This window comes from Mirounga leonina, unplaced genomic scaffold, assembly GCF_011800145.1.
Source record: "Mirounga leonina isolate KUSES-001 unplaced genomic scaffold, KU_Mleo_1.0 Mir_205, whole genome shotgun sequence".
NCBI classification, from domain to species: Eukaryota; Metazoa; Chordata; class Mammalia; order Carnivora; family Phocidae; genus Mirounga; species Mirounga leonina.
The window spans coordinates 142874-168013 of record NW_023270515.1 but is presented as its reverse complement, the minus strand read 5'-3'; the positions used below and the strand labels follow the sequence as shown (position 1 = coordinate 168013).

Below are 25140 nucleotides of genomic sequence, written 5' to 3'. Positions count from 1 at the left end.
AAGGAACTGACAGCTCTCTCTTAGAAATACTAGCTCACTGGAGGTGCTGGGGTTTTGGTTTACCTATACTTTTATTTCCAATTTTGTGGTCAGTATTTTTCAGTATTATGTACAAATACGTGTTTTGTGTGATGGTAATTAACACCTTCCTGATCTGTGTCTTGAACTTTTTTATTTTCATATAAAGATGCCCATAGTTTAATAAGGAAAGAAAGTTGCCATTTTTTAAAAAAATTTTAAATCAATAAATAAAAGTGAAAGTAAGTGAAAAAGATGAATGATTAAAAAAAAAACCACAAAAATCATCCCCACATTGAACTTTAGATTTTCTAAGCAACCAGAGGGCAATGGTGTGAATGATCCTAGACTTCCAGAACAATTCCCTTTAAAGGCAATGATCTCTGCGTGTGAGTCAGTTGGAGTTGTTTTTTTTTTTTTTTCATCTTTCCCCCAAGACACCTCCTTTTGACAGGTCACTGAGTCAGGCTGGAGGCTGTTCTTCTGGGACAGCAGGAAAAGGGGTCGCTCTGGAAAGCTGCACTGCTGGGATGCCACCCGGGAGGTGGCTCTGCCCTAGAAATGTTTCTTCGGGAGTTGATCGATTATGTTCCATTCCCTTCCAGATCCTACGCTGTGGAGTACAGACCATGTCCGGCAGTGGCTGGAGTGGGCAGTGAAAGAATACGGCCTTCCAGACGTCGACGTCTTGCTGTTCCAGAACATCGACGGGAAGGAACTGTGCAAGATGACCAAGGACGACTTCCAGAGGCTCACCCCAAGCTACAACGCTGACATCCTTCTCTCGCACCTGCACTACCTCAGAGAGAGTAAGATGGTCCCTGCTCGGGGCAGAGATCACTGTCGTGCTGGTCCTGGCTAGCCTGAGCTGAGAGCGTTCACAACAGTCTGTGGACAGCTTCTTCCTGCCCTCCATTCTCATTTAGGGTCTGAGAGAACCAGTGGTTTACGAGGCCAGGATGTAGGTGAACATGATGAGAAGCAGCCAGTGCTTTTCCCAGAAGCCAAAATGTCACGTTAGCCTTCAGCTGCCTCTGGCAGGGTCACCTCCACCGAGCCGATCACACGGCAAAGGGAACCAAAGCTTTATCTGGTCACACATGACTGAGTCTCCATGGTGCCCCAAACTGAGAAAGAAACGGATGGAAAGGCTCTTACCAGATGGGAATTATGAGGTTTATCCTCCCTAACGCTAAACCAAGCCCCCTCCAGATCCCACCTGCACACGAAAGGAGGAAAGTTTCCATTTGGGATCATGAGATGTGGCTTCACCTGACAGAATGGGAATGGCATATTGGCGATCAGGGGCATGAATTCACCAAGTTTGCTGCATGCTTTAATTTGTCAGACGTCAAGCATGGTTAGCAGGGGACAGAAGTAGAGGGGCGGTGTGAACTCTGGTGTAAACGCTTTGCCTGGCATCCCGATCACTCACTCCCTGAATTAAACATGGGCCCACCTAGGGTTTAACACGCTAACGAGCAGCAGGGCCATGGAGAGATTTCCAAGCAGCCCAGGATACCAGGGTGGGAGTGGGGAGGTGTTTTCCTTCCTTCTTTCTTCTTTTTTTTAAAGGAAGGTAATTCTCTCGCTCTCTCTCTCTTTTTTTTTTTTTCATTTTGATGTCCCTTCTGTTTTGTTTTGTAGCGCCTCTTCCACATTTGACTTCAGATGATGTTGATAAAGCCTTACAAAACTCTCCACGGTTAATGCATGCTAGAAACACAGGTAATGCTGGCCCTGCCCCTTGCCCACTGGACAAATGCAGGGTCTTGCCCACAGGTTGCATGCTTTAAAGGTGGCACGCGGGATGGGCAGCGCATCAGGAAGGCAGAACGGAGAGAGGATGATTGAGGGGTTCCGCACATGCGGGAGGCTCTTGCGGGAGGTACCAGAGCCTACAGGCAGGGGGCGCCCTTTGGTTTCCAAGCACTGCCCACTCCCTTTGACAATCAAAGGACTTCTTTAACCCGGTGATGTGCAGAATTAGCCTTTAGCCATAGCCTTAGCTCATGTTTGCTGGATTATAATCTGCTGCTATTAGTCCCCCAATACGCGCTGTGCTGACTGTAGAAATTAGAAGCATGTTCGATGAAAAGGGGCCCTTAGTATTCCTTTTTTTTTTTTTTTTTCATTTTCATTCTTAAAGGAGTGTGTATTAGGACAAGCAGGAGTTTTATTTTTCCCTTTTAGAAAACGTTTTAGGACATTTGACGTGTCTTGACTTTAGTCTTCTTGCACAGACTTTGGACATTGGCAAAAGGCAGTAGAAAGGAATGCTCGTTCGTTACTTTATGTGAGCTTTTGTTGAAAGGGAAGCTGTGTTATAATTTTGGAGGATATGAAATTAGTGGCTAACTCAATCCCTGCTATTCTGTCTCTAACCACAGATTCTGCATTCTCTTTATGTATTGCCTGAGCCTAGTAGAGTTTAACAGGATCCTTCGTCCCCGCTAACCTCCCCCCTGCCCCCCCATAGTAGAAGCTGGCTTTCTGCGGACGAATGTGCTCCTGGCTGGCCTCCGTTGTCTCCCTCCTGATAGAGACCATCATAGAAGCATGGCCACAGGCTGCTCACCCCACTGTATCAGCCTGCGGGGACGCTCTGCCACCACCCAGGCTAGGGGAAAAACCTTCGTGTTCTGGCAAGGTGTGGGTAACCCGCTTATAAGCCAAGAAGCCTCACATGGAAGCACAGCCGTGTTCCAGCCATTTGCCAGTTTACTTTAAAATGTGTCATGTGAGTGAGTCCAGGTCTGAGTGTTACAATGAAATCGCTGCTTAATCTTGGTCCTCAATATTCAGAACGTTGTGTTTTAATGTAAAGTAAGAAAAAAAATGCTTCGAGTCAGTCATGTACTTTTTCAGCGTAGGTTACACACATCAGCCAATTAATGACCTTGTGGCCAGAAATAACAAATAACTTAGACAAAGTAATTTCCTTCTCTTAGGAAACACCTTTGAGCTATACACATTTTCTGATAATTTCACAGTTGTTTTAAAAAAATGTATAACACCAAGGGGAAAGTTTCAAGAAAGCTCTGTTTTCCTTACTTTCGTGACTGTGGAACATTGAACAATTGAAGAAAAGGACAACCAATTCCAAATGGACCTAACTGCGGAAAGGGAATTTTTTTCTGCTAACGACAGGGGCGTTGATTGAGAGAGAGAGACCGGGAAACATGCATTTGAATAGAGGTGTGGGATCATTTTTAATAAGATCCATATAGTCTTTGGCAACATATTTGTAATCCTTTGGTACGACTTTCCAAGGGCTCTCTCAAATGTTTTATGGATTTTTATGCAATTTAAAAATGAAAATCGCACCATAGGATTTTTTTTTTTTTAATAAAATGAGATTGCTGGCAGGGAGATGGACACACAGATGGACTTCAGCAAGAAGCTGTAAGATCAAAACACAAGACACTTTATCACGAACGGGGCACAGGACAGTTTGCCATCCACTTCCGTAGTCAGAATCAATTTCTGTCCCTTGTGCCTGTCCATCCCTTCCTCCCCAAAGTCTGGAGCAGCAGGCTCAAGGGGGGGTGCCTCCCTTTGGTGTCACAGGGCAAAGTAGATATGGCACTGTTGCTGAGATCAACCACCACAACAACAGACCTTCACATGTTTTGTCTTTCCTTTTGTCTGCAGGGGGTGCAGCTTTTATATTCCCAAATACTTCAGTATATCCTGAAGCTACGCAAAGAATTACAACTAGGCCAGGTACGAAAACCCCCCTGTGTGATCTGTTCCTTGAGAGACATCCCAGGATGTCCCGTGAGATCCGTGACTTAAGTCACGTGAGTCAGAGGGAGAGGATCCTCGGTCTTGAAGGGAGTCCTGAGCAGTCTCATTCTGCTTCTGTGGATTGGGAGCCAAAATTGGGTCAGACCATTTCATTCAAAGATCACACTAAAGGTCCCTGACTGCAGAATTCAAAGCAGACCAGCCCCTTAATGAGCTGCTTTAAAAGACAGATGGGCAAGAATGGGCCCCAGATGCCTGGCAATAAGGAATCCGTCTGCTTTCGAGGTCATGGAAGGACTTACACGAGGAATCCCCTTAGCGCTAGGGACAGACTCCCAGCAGGTCATAAGAGCCAGTCCTTCAGGGCAGAAGCATGTGGTAGATAAAATGTACAATAGACTCTTACCTTATGTCTTTCCTGAGGATTTCTCTAGGTAATTGATTTACGTATCATTCATGAAAAAATAAATATTATCCAGGGCTTATTAGTGACAAGCACAATGTTACATCCTGGGAGCATGAGGATGAGCCAGACTTCAGAAAGCATCCTGTCTTCAGAGAGCTGGCTCTTCATTCCACAGATGTCCAGGGAGTCCCTCCTGCGTGCCAGCCACGGAGGTACAAAGGACCCAGCTCATGGGAGCACATGTGCACTTGGCCCAAAGGTCTCGATGTTTCGGTAGAGCCACCTAGAGCTGGATCTAGACTCACGCACATAAGTATTTAACCTGTTTTCTCCATATCCGTTCGTGGATCTGCGACTCATGTCTTCCTAGACACAAGTTGTCGCCCTTTGACCTCTGGCTCACGTCCAGGCTACACAAGACTCATTTTGAACTCGTCCAGGGCGCTAAGCTTGGCACCACTGTTTCTTTGCAGTGAGAAAGACTGGGGACCAGTGAGCTAAATAGCATGAGCGGAGAAGCTTCTCAGAATTGCTCCCACTCTGACATTACCCTGTTACCACCTTAGTACCTTCAGGCTGGTGATTATCCTCTTCTCCAACGTTGGAGGAAGGGTTTGCTGCCCTGCTCCTGGGGAACATGATGGAAAGGCTTAGCCCAAGTGCTTACTTACCTCTGTCCTGTTAGAGGCTTTCCAGGCCATTTAACTGGGGACAAGACCCAGGGTCTAGAGTGAGCTAGACCACGAAGAACCCCACCATTTACCTCTAATAAATGAATCCTTGGGAAAACAAACAGAAGAGTAGGAAAATCACAAAGGTTTTGTGAGCATTTAAAAAATATTTCCATCCATACTTAAAAAAAAAAGCGCTATCTAAAATGGGGGTCCAGGGCTTGTTTGCTTGCTTGCTTGTTTGTGTGTTTGAAGCTACTCATGGGTGCCCCTGACTGAGCCGCAAAATCCGGGGATCATGAGCTAGTGTTGGAGTTTTGTCAAAAGATCACAACATTGGCCAAATCCATCTGGGCTGTACCCAGTGGTCAGACCAGCTAGCTGGTTGCTTGTTGCTACATAGGACAGTGAATCCTGGAGCGACTTCTTTTTCATATTTTAGGATATAGTAGATTTGGAAGATACGGTCTCCCAGGTGTATGGAGAGGGAGAGCTGGGAGGTGATGTCTGGGACACCCCTCTGTGCTTCGGCCCTAGGAAAGACAGGTGGCCAAGTCAGATGCACCTTGCATAGCTCTGATAAGACCTTCCTTGGGGCCCTCATCTGTGTGTGACCTGGAAGATATCACACCTCCATATCTCCATACCAGTAAAGTATGTTTCTGAGACTCAGTTTGTATCAAAAATACCTATTTTGATAACTGCTACTGTGATTGTCAAGGGGGAGACACACAATTTGGGATATGAGCTATAAAGACTTTGAATCAGACCAAACAAGCCAGAACTATTTGCTGACAGCCAGATTTAGGGGTTTGACCTTGGAGAAGAGAGTTACTGCTCTACTTAGGTGGAGGCAGGGATTGACCTTGAAGGAATGCACACACGGACATTTCACTGCTTTGTTCATACCTCTCCCTTCTCTTCCCAGGCTTGCTCCTATTTGCTTTGTTCAAATGTTCCTGATTCAAAATACACCCTCCTTTCATGATCCCATTGTTGAGTTAGCATTTAGATCCATCTCTTCCCTACTCTTATAATGCATTAGCACATTGGCATATCATTTTACATTTTGTTTTTCATGGTCATGGTTTTAGGATGTCTCATGCGTTTTTTGGGTTGTGTCACATTAGAACTACTAGAAGCTCTTTCTCCATCTCTTCTGTAAGTACCCTTCTTCCTTGCTGAACACATGCCTTTTGGATTCATGGCCCTTTGAGGTCTCAGGTGACACGAAAGAGACAGGTCTGACTCATCGAAACTTGCATGCTGGTTTTTGACCTCGTGATGTACCACCCCGCCTGGCATCCTAGGGGCAGTTTATAGGAAAGCTCTGGTGTATGCCAACGGGGACATTCTGAAATCCTGTCTCTCCTCCTCCATCAGCATGCAATCCACGGATCATGACACACATCTAGAATGTTCTCAAAAGAGACTGGAGGGTTGAGCCAGAAAATGCAGCCTTGACTTTCGCTTTGCAGCTGGTGCTCTTCAGGGGTTTCTCAGAATCTTAAGCAATTCCCCCGTTGGAGTTCACAACTTGGTGACATTGTCACCAATTGAGCACCAAGGCAATGCAGCTAATGCACGTTCTCCTCCGTCAGGTGCTATGTAAAGCTATATCCCAGCTCATGGCTAAAGATGCACTCTTTGCTTCCCACCCCCCCCCCCCCAACCCCCCCGCACCCTGGCTAGACTCACCACAGTGATCTGCACAGCTAGGAGACAAAGGAATGCAAGATGTTCCCAGATTTCTACGTCTTTGATAGAGGATTTTAGAAGCCTGGAGGAAGGTCTGGAGGAAAACAAGGGAGAGTGACTTAATCACATTAGGGTTAACTCCAGAACTTCTTTCCACTGAGTAGGGGTTTATCAGTTGGTCCTAAGCAATAGCTCTCAGTCTTTCTGTCTTTGCATCAGCATCCAGGTTCACTGACAGCAGGCAGATCTCATCCTCCCTACCCCACCCCGCCCAGACCAGCCAGGGCCCTTCAGCTCAGCTTTGCAAAAGTGGTGCGGATCCTGCAGAATGAGGATGAGCTCTCCTGTGGTCTAAGTTCTGGTCCATTAAAAAATAAAGTGGGCAGGTAGACATCCTGAGGGCTAGAGGATGTTCGTCTTTAAGCTTGATGAAACCAGAATACAAAACTTGGTGGACTTAACCCTGCAGGAAGGAGAATAGAATATATATGTTGTCTTGATTCACTGATGCCCAGGGAAGGGAGTGAGTAGGGGGGACGAGTCTCATACAAAAACAGGAACCAATCCCAGCTCCCAGGAGATAAATCAAGGTGCTAGTGTGGAGGGACCCAACACTAGTCAAACTCCTTATTTTCAGTATCGTGCTTCTTGATCTGGATCATGGCATAAAACACACTTCTGTGGTAACCCTAAGCTGCCCCTGAATGCCTTTTATGAATTTTGGTTTCTAAACACACAGCCTGTTACAGAAGAAATAGCAGACCCAGTGCCAGAAAGCAGTTTTTCTCTGACACGGGACCTTCTGCCAAGTATATGAGTTAATTACCTCAAAGATCACAGTTCAAGAGAGATGGAGAGTGTGTTGAACTGACTGCCAAAAATGAAATGTAAAATCTGTTCTTAGTAGAAGTTCTGTGTCCTACTGTTAGTAAGGGACACATAGGAAATGTGCACGGAGTCAAAGTTTCTCAAGCAGCCCAGGAGGAGAGCTGCCCAGCGCTAGCCATGCTGCGGGGTGCTGTGGTTGGAGGGGGCCCCGCCGTGGCCTCCTGTCCCGGTGTGGCTTCATTCAGTCTTGCCCAGTGTCCCCTCCCACAGGAGGGAGGCTCAGTGCCCACAGCGCGTGAGCGGTAGCTGATAAGGAAGCATTGGACCAGAATTTCATGAACAAAAACAAAAGCCTACTTATCTTCCATGGCAATATGTTTATGAACATGTTAATCATCGTTCATATAAACATCTCAAATTCTTGGCTAAAAATCAGACTTGGTGTTGTTTAGGTCCTGACTTATTTTCAAGGGAGGATGGAACATGGTTATACATCCTAAGAAGGATTTATGAATAAAGGGTTTCAAAATATTTTTCTCTTAGTAGTTGGGTGTTTTTTTCCAGTCACATTTCATGAGCAATACTTTTATGTTTAAAGTGGGAGTGGACCAACCTGCTGACATTTGCTGTTCATTCTGTTAGCATTCTCTCTGGTAAAAAGGACCCAAATTAGAGCTCTTTGCACACTTTTATTCATTTGCACTGACATGCTCAGGTAGTAGTTCTGAGATCGTTATCTGTAGGAACCCAGATTCCTGCCTAGAAATAAGTACTGGAAATTGTCTAGAACAGGGTTGCTCAAACACGGTTCAGTGTGTTCCCAGGTCACCTGGGATCTGGTCAAAATGCAGATTCTGATTCAGTAGCTCTGGACTGACATTCTGCCTTTCTCACAAGCTCCCAGATGTTGCTAATATTGCTGGTCTGCGGACCACACTTAGAGATCTAGGATCTAGAACATAGTTCAGTATTGACTTGCTTTTTCATTCAGTCAACCGAAGCCCCTTGTCAAGATGTGCCTGTTGGCTCCTGAGTTCGGCTAGATGCTGTTATATTAGTCTTGGTAGTCCAGTTTTCCTTCTGAGACAATTTTCAAACTGAAACTCTGGCTGACCATTTTTTTTTTTTTAAGACAAAATGCGACTAGATGAGTATCCACGTGCAAAGGGCTGCCAGAGACTTAAGTTGAAATTCAGTTGTAAATTGATAGCGGCTGCAGATTTAATTCCCATGTGCAACCCCAGCACCAGAAAAGTGAGACTCTGAGGAGCTGAGTGGGAAAAGGCTTATGGTCCAAACTGCAAAAATGCCAGTGGAGAAGGAGGGGTGAGCAATAGCAGAGTTTAAAAAGAAAAATTATCTTACTCAACCAAAGCTATAGAGGGTAGGATTTCAGAGACCACACTGGTCGAGATGCCTGTAGCCAAACAGACCAAATAAATTAAGGCAACTCTGGGTTGAATTTCACGTTGCATTTCAGTGGTATTCTCTTTGGGATCCGAAAATAGGAAGAGATGCATCTTGAGCAATGTAGTCAAACTTTTTGAAGATTGATCCACCAGATTACCAGTCTAAAACAGGGTCAAATCATCTGTTTAAAGAGAGGCTTCAGACTCATTGTGTTGCCCTGCACTCTGAGTGAGATTTTAGAGTGATTTCCAGATGTGCTGAAGTATCTGCCTGTGGCTTTCAGTTGGCTCAGAATTACACGTGGCATTGAAGTGAGTCCCCATCAATCCAAGAAGACATAGTTTTGAAGTGGATCTGTGATGAGATTTCGTGTAGAAATCACTTTATGTATGCACAGTTAGTAAGAATATGCATGGTAACGTTCTGGAATATATTTTCGGAAGAACCTTGAAATGGCTTAGAGTCTTCATAATCGTTAAAAGAACTTGCGTTGAGGATGCAGAAGTATAGTTAAGTTTGTATTGCGAAGTGCAATGATGATTTACAAGACAAATGATAATGCATTGCAAATACAAGGAAATCATTGGCATATGCTTCAGCACTTTTAAAAAAATTTTTTATTTATTTGTTTGAGAGAGAGAGAGAGAGAGAGTGCACGAGCAGGGTGAGGGGCAGACCGAGAAGTAGACTCCCCACTGAGCAGGGAGCCCAATGCGGGGCTCGATCCCAGGACCCCAAGATGATGACCTGAGCCGAAGGCAGATGCTTAACCAACTGAGCCACCCAGGCGCCCCTGTGCTTCAGCTCCTAGGCTCATTGTTAACATGTTGCATGGGCAATATTATTTCAATCTTGAGATTGATTTCCTGCAGTTCTTCTAGAGAAATTCTAAATTCATTTGGAGAAAAACAAAGTAGATACTTACATAGAAAAAGAACTGGACCCTTAAAACCGATTTAATATAACTGGGTGAGATTATAAAGAGAAAATGAGGGGTCACCAAGAGAGACAGCTGACCAGTAAGGGGATAAGATGGCCATGCTCGTTTCCAAGGAAGAAAAAGAAAAAGGAACTTAAGTGTCATTTGGTGAATTTAGGGGCAGACCTCGAGCAAGGGTTGGTGGACTTAACCAAATTTGTGAGCACTGCTCTGGATGAGTCATGAAGGTAACAAAGGGATGAATTTAGGCCAGTCGCAGGTAGAGGCAGGTCAAAGTAGATCGTGAGAAACTCTTAATATGGTCTTGACCTGTGATTGTAGGAAGTTTCTATGGAAGACTCACCAAACTCTGCAAGAATCTGTCAGTGAGAGTTGTTAGCTCAATGGGTGAAAATGTTAGATCAATAGAATAAACAAAACGATAATTTCTAAGTAAAACCCAAATCTAATGGAATACAGGTTGGGTATTTCTTTGGATTACTGGATTTCCACCCACAATAGTTATTCTAATAAACACAAAAATTACAACAATCACAAAAAACAGAGATTATATCTATTATAAAATTACATTATTGATCTTTCAGTTGATTCATTTGTCTTTGCAGATTTACCTTATGACCCACCCAGGAGATCAGCCTGGACTAGTCACGGCCACCCCACCCCCCAGTCGAAAGGTATAGTGTTGGCCCAGCTGCTTGAATCTGCATGTCACAAGGCAGTAGATAACTATTTTGGAACACATAACAATTTCTACAGTGAATCCATGCTTTTTCAATGCATGAAGTGTTTGTTCCATTGGCAACAAAGTGCAACTGATCTTTAAAGGCAATGATTCTTTCTCTCCTGGGGTTATACCTACTTCCATACTTCCATAACAACAACAAAAAAAAACAAATGATGTAATGTATTTCAACAAGGACAAAGGCAAGTCTCAAGAGATGTCTGGGCACGGATTAAATACTGGGTGATTTCCTAATCTTGGCCATGTTTAAAAGTATCCGTAGCTTTATTTTATTTTCCTGGTGATTTCCCTTTTTCTGTTTCGTTTAGACTGTGATTCATTTTAATCTGTATCTCAAATTCTTTTTTTTTTTTTTTTTTTTTAGTTTTGGAAACAGCGCTCTATAAATTTTTAAAATAATTTAAAGTGCCCTCTTTTTTTTGCTACAATGTCTACATTTGGTTTCATTAGAAAGGCACTTCTCTTGCCATTAAATGCAGCTTAGTATAAGAGTAAGACTACTATGTTAATAACTAAGATAATCGATGGGATGGTAGTATAACATCATCAAAGACTAATGGTCAAATAGAAGTTACAGCTAACTCTGTCTTTTGCTTTTGGATTTTCAGCTGCTCAACCGTCTCCTTCCGCAGTGCCCAAAACTGAAGACCAGCGTCCTCAGCTAGGTATGTTTGAGGGAACATCTTGCTGGCCATCAAAAAAGAAGTAGATTTAGCAGCGTATTTCTGAAAATGTGTCACTTCCTAAATGAAATAAATGTGATTTTGTCTTCTTTATCATGGCTCCATATATAAAATGTGGACCAAATCATCAGTCTTTTCAATAGGGATAGCTTGAGATTTTGCTAAAACATTTCTGAAATCTATGCAGTAAATATGGAGAAAGCACTCTGTTGCACGCAGGCTGCTTCTTTTTGACAGATGAGTTTTCATTTCACCTTCAAGCCATGTTCAGTGTGCCAGCGTCTTGCCAGGTCCGATGTGGAGTGCAGTGGGGGGTGGAGATTGCCAGTGTGCTGAGGGACATAGTCCACATGGCACCGGGGCCAAGAGGGGACATACCACGTTTGCCCAGTTTCTGTCCAGGGATGGAGAGAGCTGGGTGTCGGGAACCCCGAGCCAAACCTGCACTTGGCCACCAGTTAAGAGGCCTTTAGCAAGAAACTTCACTCAGATTCCCTGTGACATCTTATTCAGTACAGGAAGTGGTGCTAGGTGACTTTGGTATGGGGGTACGTTCAGGCCTGAAATCTGGAAACACAAGTGGGTGAGCATTATGCCTCCAGCGACCTCATACCAAATCATGACGAGGTCTTTGGGATTTGACTTCTTTTCTTTTTGCTATAGATCCTTATCAGATTCTTGGACCAACAAGTAGCCGCCTTGCAAACCCAGGTGAGATCATGCTGGTGATTTTGCTCCTAACAAAGTTACCCTTTTTGGCCATGGCTGTTTTGTAAGTTTAACTTGTATCGGTGAGAAATCCCTTCAACTGAACAAAGTTGAGTTTAGATCTCATTGGATTATTTGCCTAAATGGAAAAAAAAATGGGTCATATTATGAATTAAGACTTTAGCTTCAGCAAAGAGCAGTATCAGCTAATCTAAGCTGTATCAGTTCCCTTGGGGGCTTCGACCACAGACGTTTATTGTCTCAGTCTGGAGGCCAGAAGTCCAAAGACAAAGTGTTAAGTGTCAGGCAAGGTTGGTTCCTTCCGAGGGCTGTGAAGGATGGATCTGTTCCAGACCTCTCTCCTTGGCTTGTAGATGGCTGTCTTCTCCCTGTGTCTCTTTACCTGTCTTCTCTGTGTGTGTGTGTCTGTGTCCAAATTTCCTTTTATAAGGACACTAGTCATATTGGATTAGAACCTACCCTGACTTTACTTTCACTTAATCACCTCTGTAAAGACCCTATTGCCAAATAAAGTCATATTCTGAGATCCTGGAGGTTAGGATTCCAACATAGGCATTTTGGGGAGACACAGGTGAACCCATCACACAAGCCGATTAAATAATATCTTGAAAAGGAGAACCTTAATTTCCACCGTAAGGCTTCAGATCCAGGATCATCGTCAATGAACGGTCTGTTTTTGAACTTGGAGGCTAGAACAAAGTGCACGTTCTTAACTGGCCCACTCGTGACCTGTCCCTTGCCAAGGATTGTCACTTGTCATCACATTGCATTGCCCACCAAACTGTTTGATTTGTTTGTATACCGATCAGAACCAGCTGTGTTGGCATCTGCCTCAGAAATTCACGGCATATGCTGCATATTCTCAACGGCACATTCAAACGCCAGGATGACACAGGCCTATTGCAAGGACAAGCTGGAATGTATATTTCCTAAACACTGAGGCCAAAGTCGGGCTGGAAAGGGAAAAGTCCAGATTCAATCAGCACGCATCCCAGCAAGGGAATCTGTATTTTGAGAACATGAAATATCTTCATTATTGGGTGTCTGCAGCGTTCACATTCAGTTTTAGGTAACGTTAACTAGTTCAGCAAATACCTTTTGGGCATCTGAGCAGTTAGAAGGGACTGTTCTGTTTCCTACTCTGCCCTGGAGACTGGACCAGGCGCTCGATAATTATTTGTTGAATAAATGAATGCAGGGAATAAGGAGACACTGTCCTTGACCCTCAGGGACCTTACATTCTGGTGGAGAGATGAACGCAGGTGGTTCCAACCCTGTCCACTGTTCATGGAGCCACAGGCTCTGTTCTCTTCAGTGAGCATCCAACTGGTGGCCAAGACTCCTGGGTCTCTGGTCCCCCTTCATCCCTCTGCTCCAAACTGTTCAAACAGAAATGATTCCCGTGTTTGGAGATGACTATTATCAGTCGTGCTTCAGGAAGACGGCTCTGGCAGCGGCGTTCAGGATAGATTAGAGCAAGGAAAAGGAACAGAAGCAGAAGCACTCGGGGACGTTAATACAATCACGTGAAGTAACAAATAGCTCCCACCCTGTGTAATGCCTGGGCAAGCACTCATGTCCATGGTGCCGCCCCTTGACAGCCCCGGCTCGTCATTATCTTCCTCCTACAGAAGAGGAATCGGAGGTCCAGAGACATTAGGTAACTTTCCCTGGGTCACATAGCCAATAAGAAGGGAGGCTGGATTTGAGCCCTGACTCTCTGTCGCCAAAGTCCGGTTTTATTTTCTTGCGCTAAGCCGCCCCTGAGTAAGCATGAGGGAGGAGGGAGGGCTTGGAGAATGGAGGCGAAGAGAACAGAAAGGAAGGATTTCCATTTAGTTCAAGGAGTGTTCAGGCACTGGGAAAATGTCTCGGTCCATGGCAGGTCAGCAGCTTCGCACTGCGGGTGAAGACTGCACTTTGTATCGCAAAGACCGTCTGCCCTGGGCCTGGGGAAGGTGCCAACATCCCCACTCGGGGCTGGAGGGTAAAGATTTGTTCTACTCCGTTTATAACGAATTAGGCCTTCTCTCCGTCTCTCCTCGGGCCGCATGTCAGTTGTGTTCATGTGGTCTTCTCCCCCCAAGCCCGGAATGTCTTTTATCTTCCTGTGAATGAGAATGCCTCTTCCTGTTTGATTCGGTTTCCCCATTCTCTGATAAATAAATCCGTCATCACTTAAAATTCCTGCCCTCGCTCTTTGTACAGTGCAAACTCGTCTTAATCATTTGAAGTGGAAAGTGACATCATAGTGTATACATGCACAGAACAATGATGGCATCTCAGTGTCCCCGAGCCAGATATTCATTCGATGTGCATTTGATGGGCCGCAGCTCCCCTGCTGAGAGCTGAGTCCCTGCACAATTATGTCATGGGTCACCTATAAGCCATGCAGCGGCTTTCTGTCCCATCAGAATGGCTGCACATTTAATGCGGCTTCTCTAACGGACTGAAAGTGCTTTCTCGGGTTATGTGCAGCGGCTCCTTTAATGCTAACTGGAGACTCTTTAATGGTGGGAGTGAAACGTGTCCAGCCTCACGCGCACCCAGAGACCCGTGTTGGTGATGCTTTGCCATTTGTTGGAGCTGGGAGTGTCCAGTCTCCCACTGGGAACCTCCCAAGCTCCAGGCCCAGGGAAGGGACACCCTGGAGAAGAGTCGGGAGGGTGGAGGTGTGTGCAGAAACCTGGGCCTGGAAGCAATGGTTTGTTCCGTGATTTGGCGTCCAAGCTTGGAGTCCGGGTTCCAACCCTTGCTGACCTTGAGCAGGATAAGTCACTCTACCTCTCTGGGCTCTGATTTCCTCACCTCTGCAATGGGCTGTCACATGATTGGGGGGCGTTAAAAAAACACATGTAAAGTGTTCAGGACGGTGCCCGGCGCATAGTAGGCTTTCAGTGGCCATCAGCCAGCCCTGAAATTACTGTTCGCAATACTTCACAGCCAACGGGCATGGGGTACACGGGATGGGGGGGCACTTGGCTTCCTATTGTCATCTTGTAGCTCTAGGCAAGATGCGTGCCTCTCTTTAAACTCTGGTTTTCAGCTCAAACAAATCATGATTTTCAGTCCAAACCTTCATGCACCGAGTTCATCCTCATAGTGACCCAGCGAGATAGTACTATTACTTTCACCCCCATTTTACAGAGCGGGGCACTGAGGCACGGAGAGCTGGGTGAGCTGCCCAAGGTCCCGTATGTGCCTGCGCCAGGTCTCAGCAGAGGCCGCGATGTTTCCAAAGCGGTGCTTCCAGCCACTGCACTGCCCTGCCCTCTCCCGAGTCCTGCCTGGAGCTACACGGAGCCCGGGGGCAAAGCTTTCCCCCTGGGACGCGCCTGCTGCCGGGAGCTTAACATGATGGAGGGGCCAGGCTGTGTGCACGGGTTCGGTAGAACGTGGTCCCAAAGGGCTGACACCGTGGTGCTCACTGGACCCCTCTCTGCTTCCTTTACTGCTCTGCCCCTCTGTCAGGTGGCAGCCGAGGTGCCCTGCTCTGGGGACACCCCCCCCCCCAACTGGACCCACAGCTGCTGAGTCATTCCCAGCTCTGCTTTTCTCTGTGCTTTACAAGCCTTTTGGATGTTTTGCCCTTTTCTGCTCAGTCGACCTTCTTTGCTACTGTTACTTCTCTTCTTTTCTTTTAATTGCATTAAGAGACCACTTTTCTTCTACAAATAAAAGGATTGCCTTCTATTTCAGGCTGCACCCCTCCCCCCTTCATCCCATTGGGCTCTCCTGGAGGTCTTTGTTTTTCCCAGTCCTGGCTTTTTGGTTAATTACCTTAGACAAAACCAGGGCAAAAGTCAGTAAGCCTTACTCATGTTTCAAAGCTGCTACCAAGATAGGTCTAGAAAACAGATGTGAAGGGTTTTCTGGAAGGAAGGTGATGGACCAGGGGGAGGTCGTGGGGCTGCTGGAGGGCAGATCCCAAATGTAAGAGCTTCCCTTTCACTTGTTGGCTTGGCCAGTGAGCAACCCAGACCCCTCTCAGGCTTCCTAAAGCTTAGGTATCCTTGTTTTGGATTCCCTGTTGTATGCTCTAAAATGCGCCTTTATCGTGCAGTAAATGTTACTGTTTTTAATTGCTTTGAAATTTGTGGCCACAGGGATCTCAGTTAACATACCATTGGCCGAGTTCTCAGCAGCCATGGTGCAATCCTTGACAATTCTTGCACAGTGAGAAAACCTGCCCTAGACTGCGAATACAACAGATTTTGTTATGAATATTAAATTTAACAATGAATGAGCTTGACGTCATGTTGCATTTTGTAACATTTACTTAAACAGGAATTGATTTTCCATTTTTTTTTAAAGGTTTTATTTATTTATTGGACTGAGAGAGACACAGCGAGAGAAGGAACACAAGCAGGGGGAGTGAGAGAGGGAGAAGCAAGCTTCCCGTGGAGCAGGGAGCCCGATGCGGGGCTCGATGCGGGGCTCGATCCCAGGACCCTGGGATCATGACCCAAGCCGAAGGCAGACGCTTAACAATTGAGCCACCCAGGCGCCCCTGATTTTCCGTTTTTGCTTCTGTGCTCGGATTTGGAAGCTGATGAATTTTGTTATAGATCTCTGATTCCCATAGACACTTGAAATGCTCCGAGGCCTGAGCCCTGTGTCTTAAAGGCTGCTGGGTAAAATGGTCTGATAAGAAATTGCTCATCTTTGAATTTCCAGCCATGAATTTAGGTCCCTGACTTTCTAGTTCTTCAGGAGCAGGAGAGATAGGAACCACTTTTGTCCACTGGTTCTCTCTATACGTGTTTACAAAGGAAATGGGCAAGGGACAGATTCTTAAGAGCAATGTCAAAGTTTGAATAAATGCCAAGTATTTTTCTGGCTATTTAGGAAGGTCTGTGTATTTATGCAAAATCTGTAGAATTAATCTCTCTGTGGGAGGAGGTTGACAGTGAATATTTATTTTCGGACAACTCTATGTGTTTATATTGAAGCATACATTGGAATGTTAAGTAAAAAATCCATGTTTTTCCCTATTCCCAGGTCCGATATGGAATTTTTTTCAAGTAGTAATCCTTTGGTTACAATATATATACTAAAACCATATGGTTTTCTCATACCATTCTTCATATTTTTTTTTAAATGCATATTAATGAGATGTTGGGGGCAATAGAACTTGATTGGGAACAGTTTGAATATGTGGTTCGGAAAAAGCATAGGCTTCCATTGAGATGAACGACAAGCTGTTAATATATTTCAAATGTGTTGCGAGACTGAGAATGATAATTTTCCAGAACACATTCAGAAAAGGCTGACCTTTCTCATGATGCTGTTGTATGGATGAATTCGCAAACATATCCATTTCCATGTAGCCAGTGTGGAAACAGGGACTTACGAGTTGGACAGTTTATGTAGGGAGCTAGGGAGGAGGGAGGATTTAGGAAAAAAACAAATTTATAATTGATTTTTACATGACATCAGTCCCCTGAAGGGTTGCCAGTTAAAGTTGCTTTAATCATTTTATCACATCTATTGATATTTACCGATCGTGTAATAAAAGTAATCTTTATGGTATAAGCCCGAGGTAATACTGTAGCTGGAGTTTGGGAGGAAAGACATGCCTCTTATTTGCTCGCAAAGCTTCTAAAATCTGTTCAGCACACCTTAGCTTCTCCCGGTGCTCAATACTGCTGTCGATATTTGCATGCTTCTCTCCTGTAGGGAGCCGTAAATCATCTTAAAGTAGTGTAACATGGTGGCTAGAATGATGTGCCTGGATTTTTCTCGGAATTTAATAAAACCTAAAAGCCACATCCACGCATCTCCAGTGCGATCAAAAAATTCTGACTGTGCATCCCCAGCTAAGTAAGATCTCAGACGAAGCTGGAGTCTCGTTGGTTCCCCCAAAATCTTTGCAGTCACACACTGTTCTTCTTCTGGAAGCTCTTCTGAACACAATTGGCATTGCAAAGCAGGGGCAACACGTGGATTTCCGTTACGATGCAATTGCCTAAGTACTGGAAATAGGTGATCTGGTTTGAAAAAGAGCCAACTATTTTCTAAACTTCCTCATTCTGAGTGGGTTAATTCTGTTCTAGGAAAAGTTTTGACAGAATTGCTTTCTGGGTGCCAGCAAAATGTTATGTTAGAAATAACGGTGTTTACTTCCATTCTCTATGTTTTTCCATAAACTTTTAGAAGTTCATTTCCTAAATCTGACTTTTATTATTTTACTTGACCTTGCCAATATAAATGGTATTAAGTCATTATTGCCATCAACATAATGGCACTTTCTGCCTCACAAAAGAGGAAAAATAAACCCTTTCACCCCTGAAACACAAAGTGGACTTGGCTGGTCTTCTAAGGAAGTCAGAAATGGATGGGACCAACCTAAACTGGGCCCCATAGGAATTCTTTGCATTCCATAAAGGACTTGGATCTGTGGATCCGCCTGATAGTCACCGAGGATCCTCGCCTCGGGCCAGGTTCCCTAGACACAGAGCTTGGGGTAAGGATAGACCTGTGCAAGTGATCAATGAAGTATATGTTTCTGGGAGAGAGGTGGTGACGAAGCAGAAAAGGGCAGGGACCGAGTTCTGGGGGCTGGTGGCCTTAGCCGGAACCTTGCCGTGGTCTGATCCTGCGAGGAGCTCCGGAGTAGGAACAGCATCACAGAATTGGCCCCTCCTTGGGGCAAGGAGATGAGCCTCTGGTCCACGGTGTCAGCCCCTCGGGCCGTGGGCTGCCCGGGGTGGGTGATGCAGCTCCTCTTCATCCCAGGGCAGTTTTCTGAAGAAGAGGGAGGGAAGCTGCAGGACGAGAGCTGCGGCCACTCCCAGTAGCTGAGGGATGGGTGCACGGGCCGGGTTAATGGGATTTGTGTGGAACACCCCTAGCACCTACTTCTGTCACTGAAGAAACAAAGCCTTTAGCTCAGAGCCTGTTCTCATGGGTGTCTCGTTTCCTTTTCCCACCTCCCTAGGGAGTGGACAGATCCAGCTTTGGCAGTTTCTCCTGGAGCTCCTCTCAGATAGCTCAAACTCCAACTGCATCACCTGGGAAGGCACCAATGGGGAATTCAAGATGACCGATCCTGACGAGGTTGCCCGGCGCTGGGGAGAACGGAAAAGCAAACCCAATATGAACTACGATAAACTCAGCCGTGCCCTCCGTTACTACTATGACAAAAATATCATGACCAAAGTCCACGGGAAGCGCTATGCCTACAAGTTTGACTTCCACGGGATCGCCCAGGCCCTGCAGCCCCACCCTCCAGAATCATCTCTGTACAAGTACCCCTCGGACCTCCCTTACATGGGCTCCTATCACGCCCACCCACAGAAGATGAACTTTGTGGCCCCCCACCCTCCGGCCCTCCCTGTGACATCGTCCAGTTTTTTCGCCGCCCCAAACCCCTACTGGAATTCGCCAACTGGAGGTATATACCCCAACACTAGGCTTCCCGCCAGCCATATGCCTTCTCATCTGGGCACTTACTACTAGAGCCGGGAGGGAGGCCTTTCCCAACAGCATACGATCACCAAGAAATTGCTACAAACTCTATTGGAGAACATGAATCAAAAGTGCCTCAAGAGGAATGAAATCGCCTGACTGGCTCTAGGGGAAGGAATCCAGGGGAGAGATCCAAAGACTCTTAGTGGGAGGGAATTACTAAAGTATTACTACAGGAATAAAGAGGATGCTACAAATGTAATGGATATGGACATACCATGTAAAAGACATTGTAAGTAGAAGCATGACGTCACAAGGACAAAGTGCCAAAGAAAGTGTTCTTAAGAAGTGTCCAAACTTCTGAGGAGAGTTTGGGGTCCTGCTAATGCCAAGGGGGGAGGAGAATAAAGTGATAGTCGTAACGCAGTCTTGACCTAATGTACCATCGAAATGTCATTTTAAGGAAAACTACCTGTATTTAAAAATAGAAACATATCAAAAATAAAAAAAAAAGAGAAAGAGAAGAGAGAGACTGCAGCCCATGGACCAACGGCCACATGGAACTCAGCAGCACTTGCTGTTTTTGGGTGAAGTCAGAGTCTTTACATTGAGTGGAGAGCCACTGGCTCTCGCTAGCTGTGAAGACGACCCAAGGCTGCCAACTTACTCCTTGACAGTATTGCGGAACTGTGAACCCGGCGGGGCGGTGGGGCTGAGAACGTGTGCGGACAGTGAGCGTGTGGGTGTAGACAGAGGGCTGGAGGAGGTGGAAGAGGAGGGAGCACAGGAAGAGGAGGCCACGGGGCTGGGAGAGACCCTTGTCAAGCAGTAGAGACTGGACTTAGGACAGTGCGGAGACTTGGAGAAACGAGTGGAGGACACGTGTGGGTTAATCGGTCAGTGTTCTACCAAACGCAGCGTTAAGAAGAAGAGTACCGCGCAGCGGAGGGGGGGAGTAGTAGAATTCAGAAACAAAAATATGCATCTCTCTTTTTTTTTGTTTGTTTGTTTGTCAAAAGAAAATTTTAACTGGAATTGTCTGATATTTAAAAGAAACATTCGGGACCTCATCGTGAGGTGGGGGCTCTGGTCCCCACAGGGTCAGGTGAGAGGTAGCCTTCTTCGTAGCTGCCATCGAAACCACCTAGGCATTTGGGTTAAGCAGAGGCTCCGGTTTCCCTTCGAGTCGCGAACGCTGTGCGTTTGTCAGAATGAAGTATACAAGTCAATGTTTGTTTTTTTTTTCTTTTTATATAATAATTATATAACTTATGCATTTATACACTACGAGTTGATCTCGGCCAGCCAAAGATACATGACAAAAGAGACAATCAATGATAGAATGTGGCCTTGAATTTTAACTCTGTATGCTTAATGTTTACAATATGAAGTTATTAGTTCTTAGGATGCAGAATGTATGTAATAAAACAAGCTTGGCCTAGCATGGCAAATCAGATTTATGCAGGAGTCTGCATTTGCACCTTTTTTTTTTTTTTTTTTAAGCGACTAAAGTTGCCCAACAGAAATGTGTGCTGAGCTTTTGGGTTTTGTGCTAGAATTTTGTTTTGTCCAGGAACTCATGCAAGTGAGAGCCAAGCCAATGGGGTATTTGGTGTCCAAATGGCGCTGGCCTCTACAGGCCCTTCTTGCTCACTCTCTTATTCCTAGCTACTTCTGGAGCAGAAGGACCAAAGGTTTCACACTGGAACCTCCGTATTTGTGCCCAGAATGGAAAGGGGCCTCTAAAGCCAAGGTTGTGACAAATTCCATATAAGCGCCTGGTCACAGAATCACCCTTAATTCCTGCTGTGATCATAATACATTTGTTGAACGGCAAACAAGCCTTAATGCAAACTGTATTCTTGTTGATGAATAAAGCGTCACGGAGAGCCACAATTTCTCACTCTAAAGAAACAAGGGACAGCTTCTAAATTTTCCATGTGCCTTCCCTTTCAGAGGACCTCGCCAGGTCTTCCCACACCAGGATGACCTGGGTGTCGTGGTTGGGGACTCGCCAGCCCTAAGCCTGACACGTCACCAGACACTGTGTCTATGATCTCAAGTCGATTTCCCTTGACATCTTTTCTCTTCTGTGCATCACAAATGCCTCCAACCTTGGCCAAGGTGAAGGCAGTTTGAGCGGTGGGATACAAAGCAAGTGAGAGACAGCGACATTGAACAACTTCTTAGCCTGAGTCAGTTTCTGAATTGGCCCATTTCATAGCTGTTTTGGGGCTTGTTTTGCACTTTGTAATCCTTTTGCTATGATTAAATCAAGTTGCCAAACCTCTGTGCTATGGATATTTTGGCAGTGGTCTTTAAAGTCAGTATGATCCGATTACCAAAGCTTCAGACACTCTGCATTACTTGGATTAAAAGACGTCCAACCATCAGTCATCTTGCAGCAGCTTGGGAAGGGTCCATAAAGTGCCTGTATCTCCTTAGGGAGAAAAAAAAAAATAAAAGCATAAAAGTTGGCAGTTGGGGTGACCCAAACCTTTCTAATGGAAAAGATCAGTCATCTTTATTTTGGAATGCAAAGTCAAGGACACCTACATTCTGCATATAAATACGAGTTTACTGGGATAGTCACTCAATTCCACTCCTCCAAGATTATATCATGAGCAAAATAATAAAAATAAGACCTGATTACCATATTCAATTTTAGCAGATGGTTTCAGTTAGGTTCTCCAACACGCCCCTCCTCAACCCAGATTATTAGCAAGCTTTATGACAAGCGTGAGCCACTGAGATAATTTTGGATAACATGATAATGCTCTGTTCTCACAAATAAATAATGCTTAAATTACATCTCAAAATAACATTAGCTATGTGCTCCTGCCTTAATCTAACTCCAGAGCATTCTTCAGTTCATGTTCGTAATTGAATATGAGCCTTTCCTGTCTCTGCTTCCCCCATCTCTCGGTTTGCCCTCACGTACACTCCCTGTCCTTGCACAGTATCGCTTCTCCTGGCGAGAGATCTGTCCACTCTTGTCTTCAGTGGTCTTCGGGGCTTTGTCGTTAGTGGAATCCCTGCAATAGCTTTGTGGGCACTTTGTGGCATCCCTGCTCTTTTCACATCTCAGGCAAGACTTCATTTTTACTCCCAGTCTGATGCCTTTGACAAGTCTTGGAAGGTCCATGGTGAAGAAAGAAGTCTGTCAGGACTGATACGTTCAAGGAGTCGCTGCCCCTCCCAAGCACCTGTCTGTGTCTCTGCAGCACCTGTCACCTGGGAACAAGGGCCTGGAGGGGCCTTGCCTTGGATGGTGGGCGCAGCAGAGACTGCTGATGCTCTGGAGCTAGGAGCTGATAGCAAACAGGGAGAACACGGATGTCCCGCAGGCCCCCAAATGGACCTTTACCTGTGGACACAACATGACTTTATTTAAAGCCTGGGTTAATTGGTCTCTCATCACTCCACCTGAATACAAGTTCTGGGATGGCTACTCAGAGAAGAAAAAAACCAGTTTGGACTACTCAGAGTTATAGCAATTTCTGTCCCTTCTCTATCTTAAACTTAGCTTGAAAAATGTGTTAAAATGTTTTTATATCCAATGAGAAAAAGGTTGGATAAAGAAGTCAAATAGTAAAAGTAACTAGAACCTCTTTATCTATCAGTGGTTCTCAAAGTGAGGTCCCAGGGCCAGCAGCATCAACCTCACTTGGGAACTTTTGTTAGACATGCAGATTCCCAGGCCCCGGCCCAGACCTCCTGAATCAAAAACTCTGTGCACGGGGCCCCGCCACGGGTTCTGACAAGCCCTTCGGGTGATTCTGATGCATGCTGAGGTCTGAGAACCACTGCAACGGAGGGAAAGAGACTTTGTGTCTCCGTGTGCGATGTTCAGTGGGAAGTCTTAGTCCTGAATAGGTTTTCTTGTGGCTGCATAAAAATACACCATCGGGGAAGCCAGTTGACTCTGCACATGTCCTCCTGAGTTACGGGCCCTCTGAGCCTCTCTCCTCCCTACTGTTAACTCGTCCCCATATGTATTGGTTATCTATTGCCCAGAAACACAGGCCCATGAACCCAGCAGTTGGAAGCAATGCACATCTGTTATCTCACACTTTCTGTGGGTCAGGGGTCCAGGCATAAGGTAACTGGGTCCTCTGTTCAGGGTCTCACCGGGCTGAAACCTAGTGTTTCAGATAGGATGGTGTCAGATAGGAGTCAGGACGGTGATCTCATCTGAGGCTGGGGTCCTTTTCCTAGCTCACTGGTTGTTGGCAGAACTCAGGTCCTTGCAGTTACAGGACTGAGGTCCATTTCCTTACTGGCTGTCACTCTCAACTCTCCGAAGCCACTTAGAGTCCTCTCCACCTGGCCTTCTCCACAGCAAGGCAGTTTCTTCTTCAAGGCCAGCAGGAGACTCTCTTTCATGTTGAATCTCTAGGACATTTTTTTAAAGGCTCACCTGATTAGACCAGGCCCACCCAGAATAACCTCCTTTTTAAAATTAACCCAAACTTACCTCATTAGAGGCTTTAATTACATCTGAAACAGTCCTTTTGTCATAGAATATAGCAATCGTAGGAGTGACAACCCATCATATTCACAGGTCCTGCTCACACTCCAGTAGAGAGGGTTAGGAAGGGCATGGACACCGGGGGATGGGAATCTTGGGGGCCAAATTAGAATTCTGCCTACACACCATGGATATCTGGCCTATCTTCTAGCTTGTTCTAAGCACCTCTGGTCAATCAAACCTCCCTAAAATTGCCTAAAAACCACCCTAAAATTGCCCAGTAGACCAGCCACAACTCAGTAGGCTTGCATAGGTGAAGCCATGTACTCCGTTGCTCCCTTTCTCATTGGCAGTGTGGCCTCTTTCAGCCTGTCTGATGGTCTTTATCTGACCGATCTGAAAAACGTCACGTTGAAACCGTAAGGGCTAATGCTAACTGCTCGACAATATTTGCATATTCTTTTGATACCATCTAAAAAGCAACCCAAGTTATTTCTATATAGAAGGAACTATGCATATTTTTCTAACCTGTAATTTTTATTTCGAACTAATTTTATAAAGCAAAGTAGCTTCATTCATTTTCTCATTAAAGTGTTTCACAAAGTATTATTCTTTTGAGGCAAGCCATGGTATTATTTGATTCGGATTTGTGCCAGAAAATGTTGAATTACAGACTTATGGAGGAAGCAAGTGAAATGTAAGAACTTTATGAAAAAAATAACTGGAGGAGATTTTCATGTTCCATAGACACAGCATTTTTCCTGAAGAAAATAATACCAAAATGGTAGCCAAATTTCATTCTGGGAGGACTTCATAAAATGATTTTGAGATTTTACAAGGTCATGACTGGCTGAATGAGCATGGCCAAAGAATACTCATTAAAAGATCAACACTCATCTGGAAGGAAGTTTCCACAGACAGATTCCAGGCCTCTGCCCTTGACCTTACTTATCCACACCTTACTAGGATGAGGACATCGAAGGGAGACAAGCCCAATAGGTTATTTGATGAATAGGTTACATGAGGACAATAGGTTATATGATGAATGCAGGATCCCAAATAGCAGGCTGAAGGAACAGAGCAAGTTTAACAAACCTGCGGGAACTCAGTGATGTTAGGACCTGCACTGTGTCAAAAACACCTGGGATCAGAAGCACATGTGAAAAGAAACATACGGTTTTGTTGATACACAGAATAGCCAACATTTAAGGAGCTAAGGGGCAGACACCATACAAAGCACTCCAAATGCATTATTTCAACACTCCTTCCAATTGCCCTGGTGATACAAATTAAAATTGCTGACACCCAGATTTGACAATTTGCTTTGCTTACCCAAGATAAGAGAATGAACTGATACCTCTCCCTATACTGACTCCCAAACCTT

The 25140-nt window shown here is 45.2% G+C and overlaps 1 protein-coding gene across 6 annotated transcripts in view; it reads left to right on the top strand.

The window, feature by feature from the left end:
• ERG (ETS transcription factor ERG) overlaps positions 1-21566 on the top strand; it is a 254369-nt gene extending 232803 nt beyond the window's left edge. For 4 of the 6 annotated variants that reach the window (XM_035028863.1, XM_035028862.1, XM_035028864.1 and 1 more), the window contains 7 exons: positions 624-827; positions 1666-1746; positions 3673-3744; positions 10327-10395; positions 11072-11128; positions 11810-11857; positions 18816-21566. In XM_035028863.1, the coding sequence (XP_034884754.1) occupies positions 624-827; positions 1666-1746; positions 3673-3744; positions 10327-10395; positions 11072-11128; positions 11810-11857; positions 18816-19336 (1052 nt within the window). In that variant the 3' untranslated portion in view covers positions 19337-21566. The remainder of the gene's footprint in view (positions 1-623; positions 828-1665; positions 1747-3672; positions 3745-10326; positions 10396-11071; positions 11129-11809; positions 11858-18815) is intronic. The other 2 variants (XM_035028861.1, XM_035028865.1) reach the window with 2 other exon arrangements.
• Positions 21567-25140: the final 3574 nt, after the last annotated feature.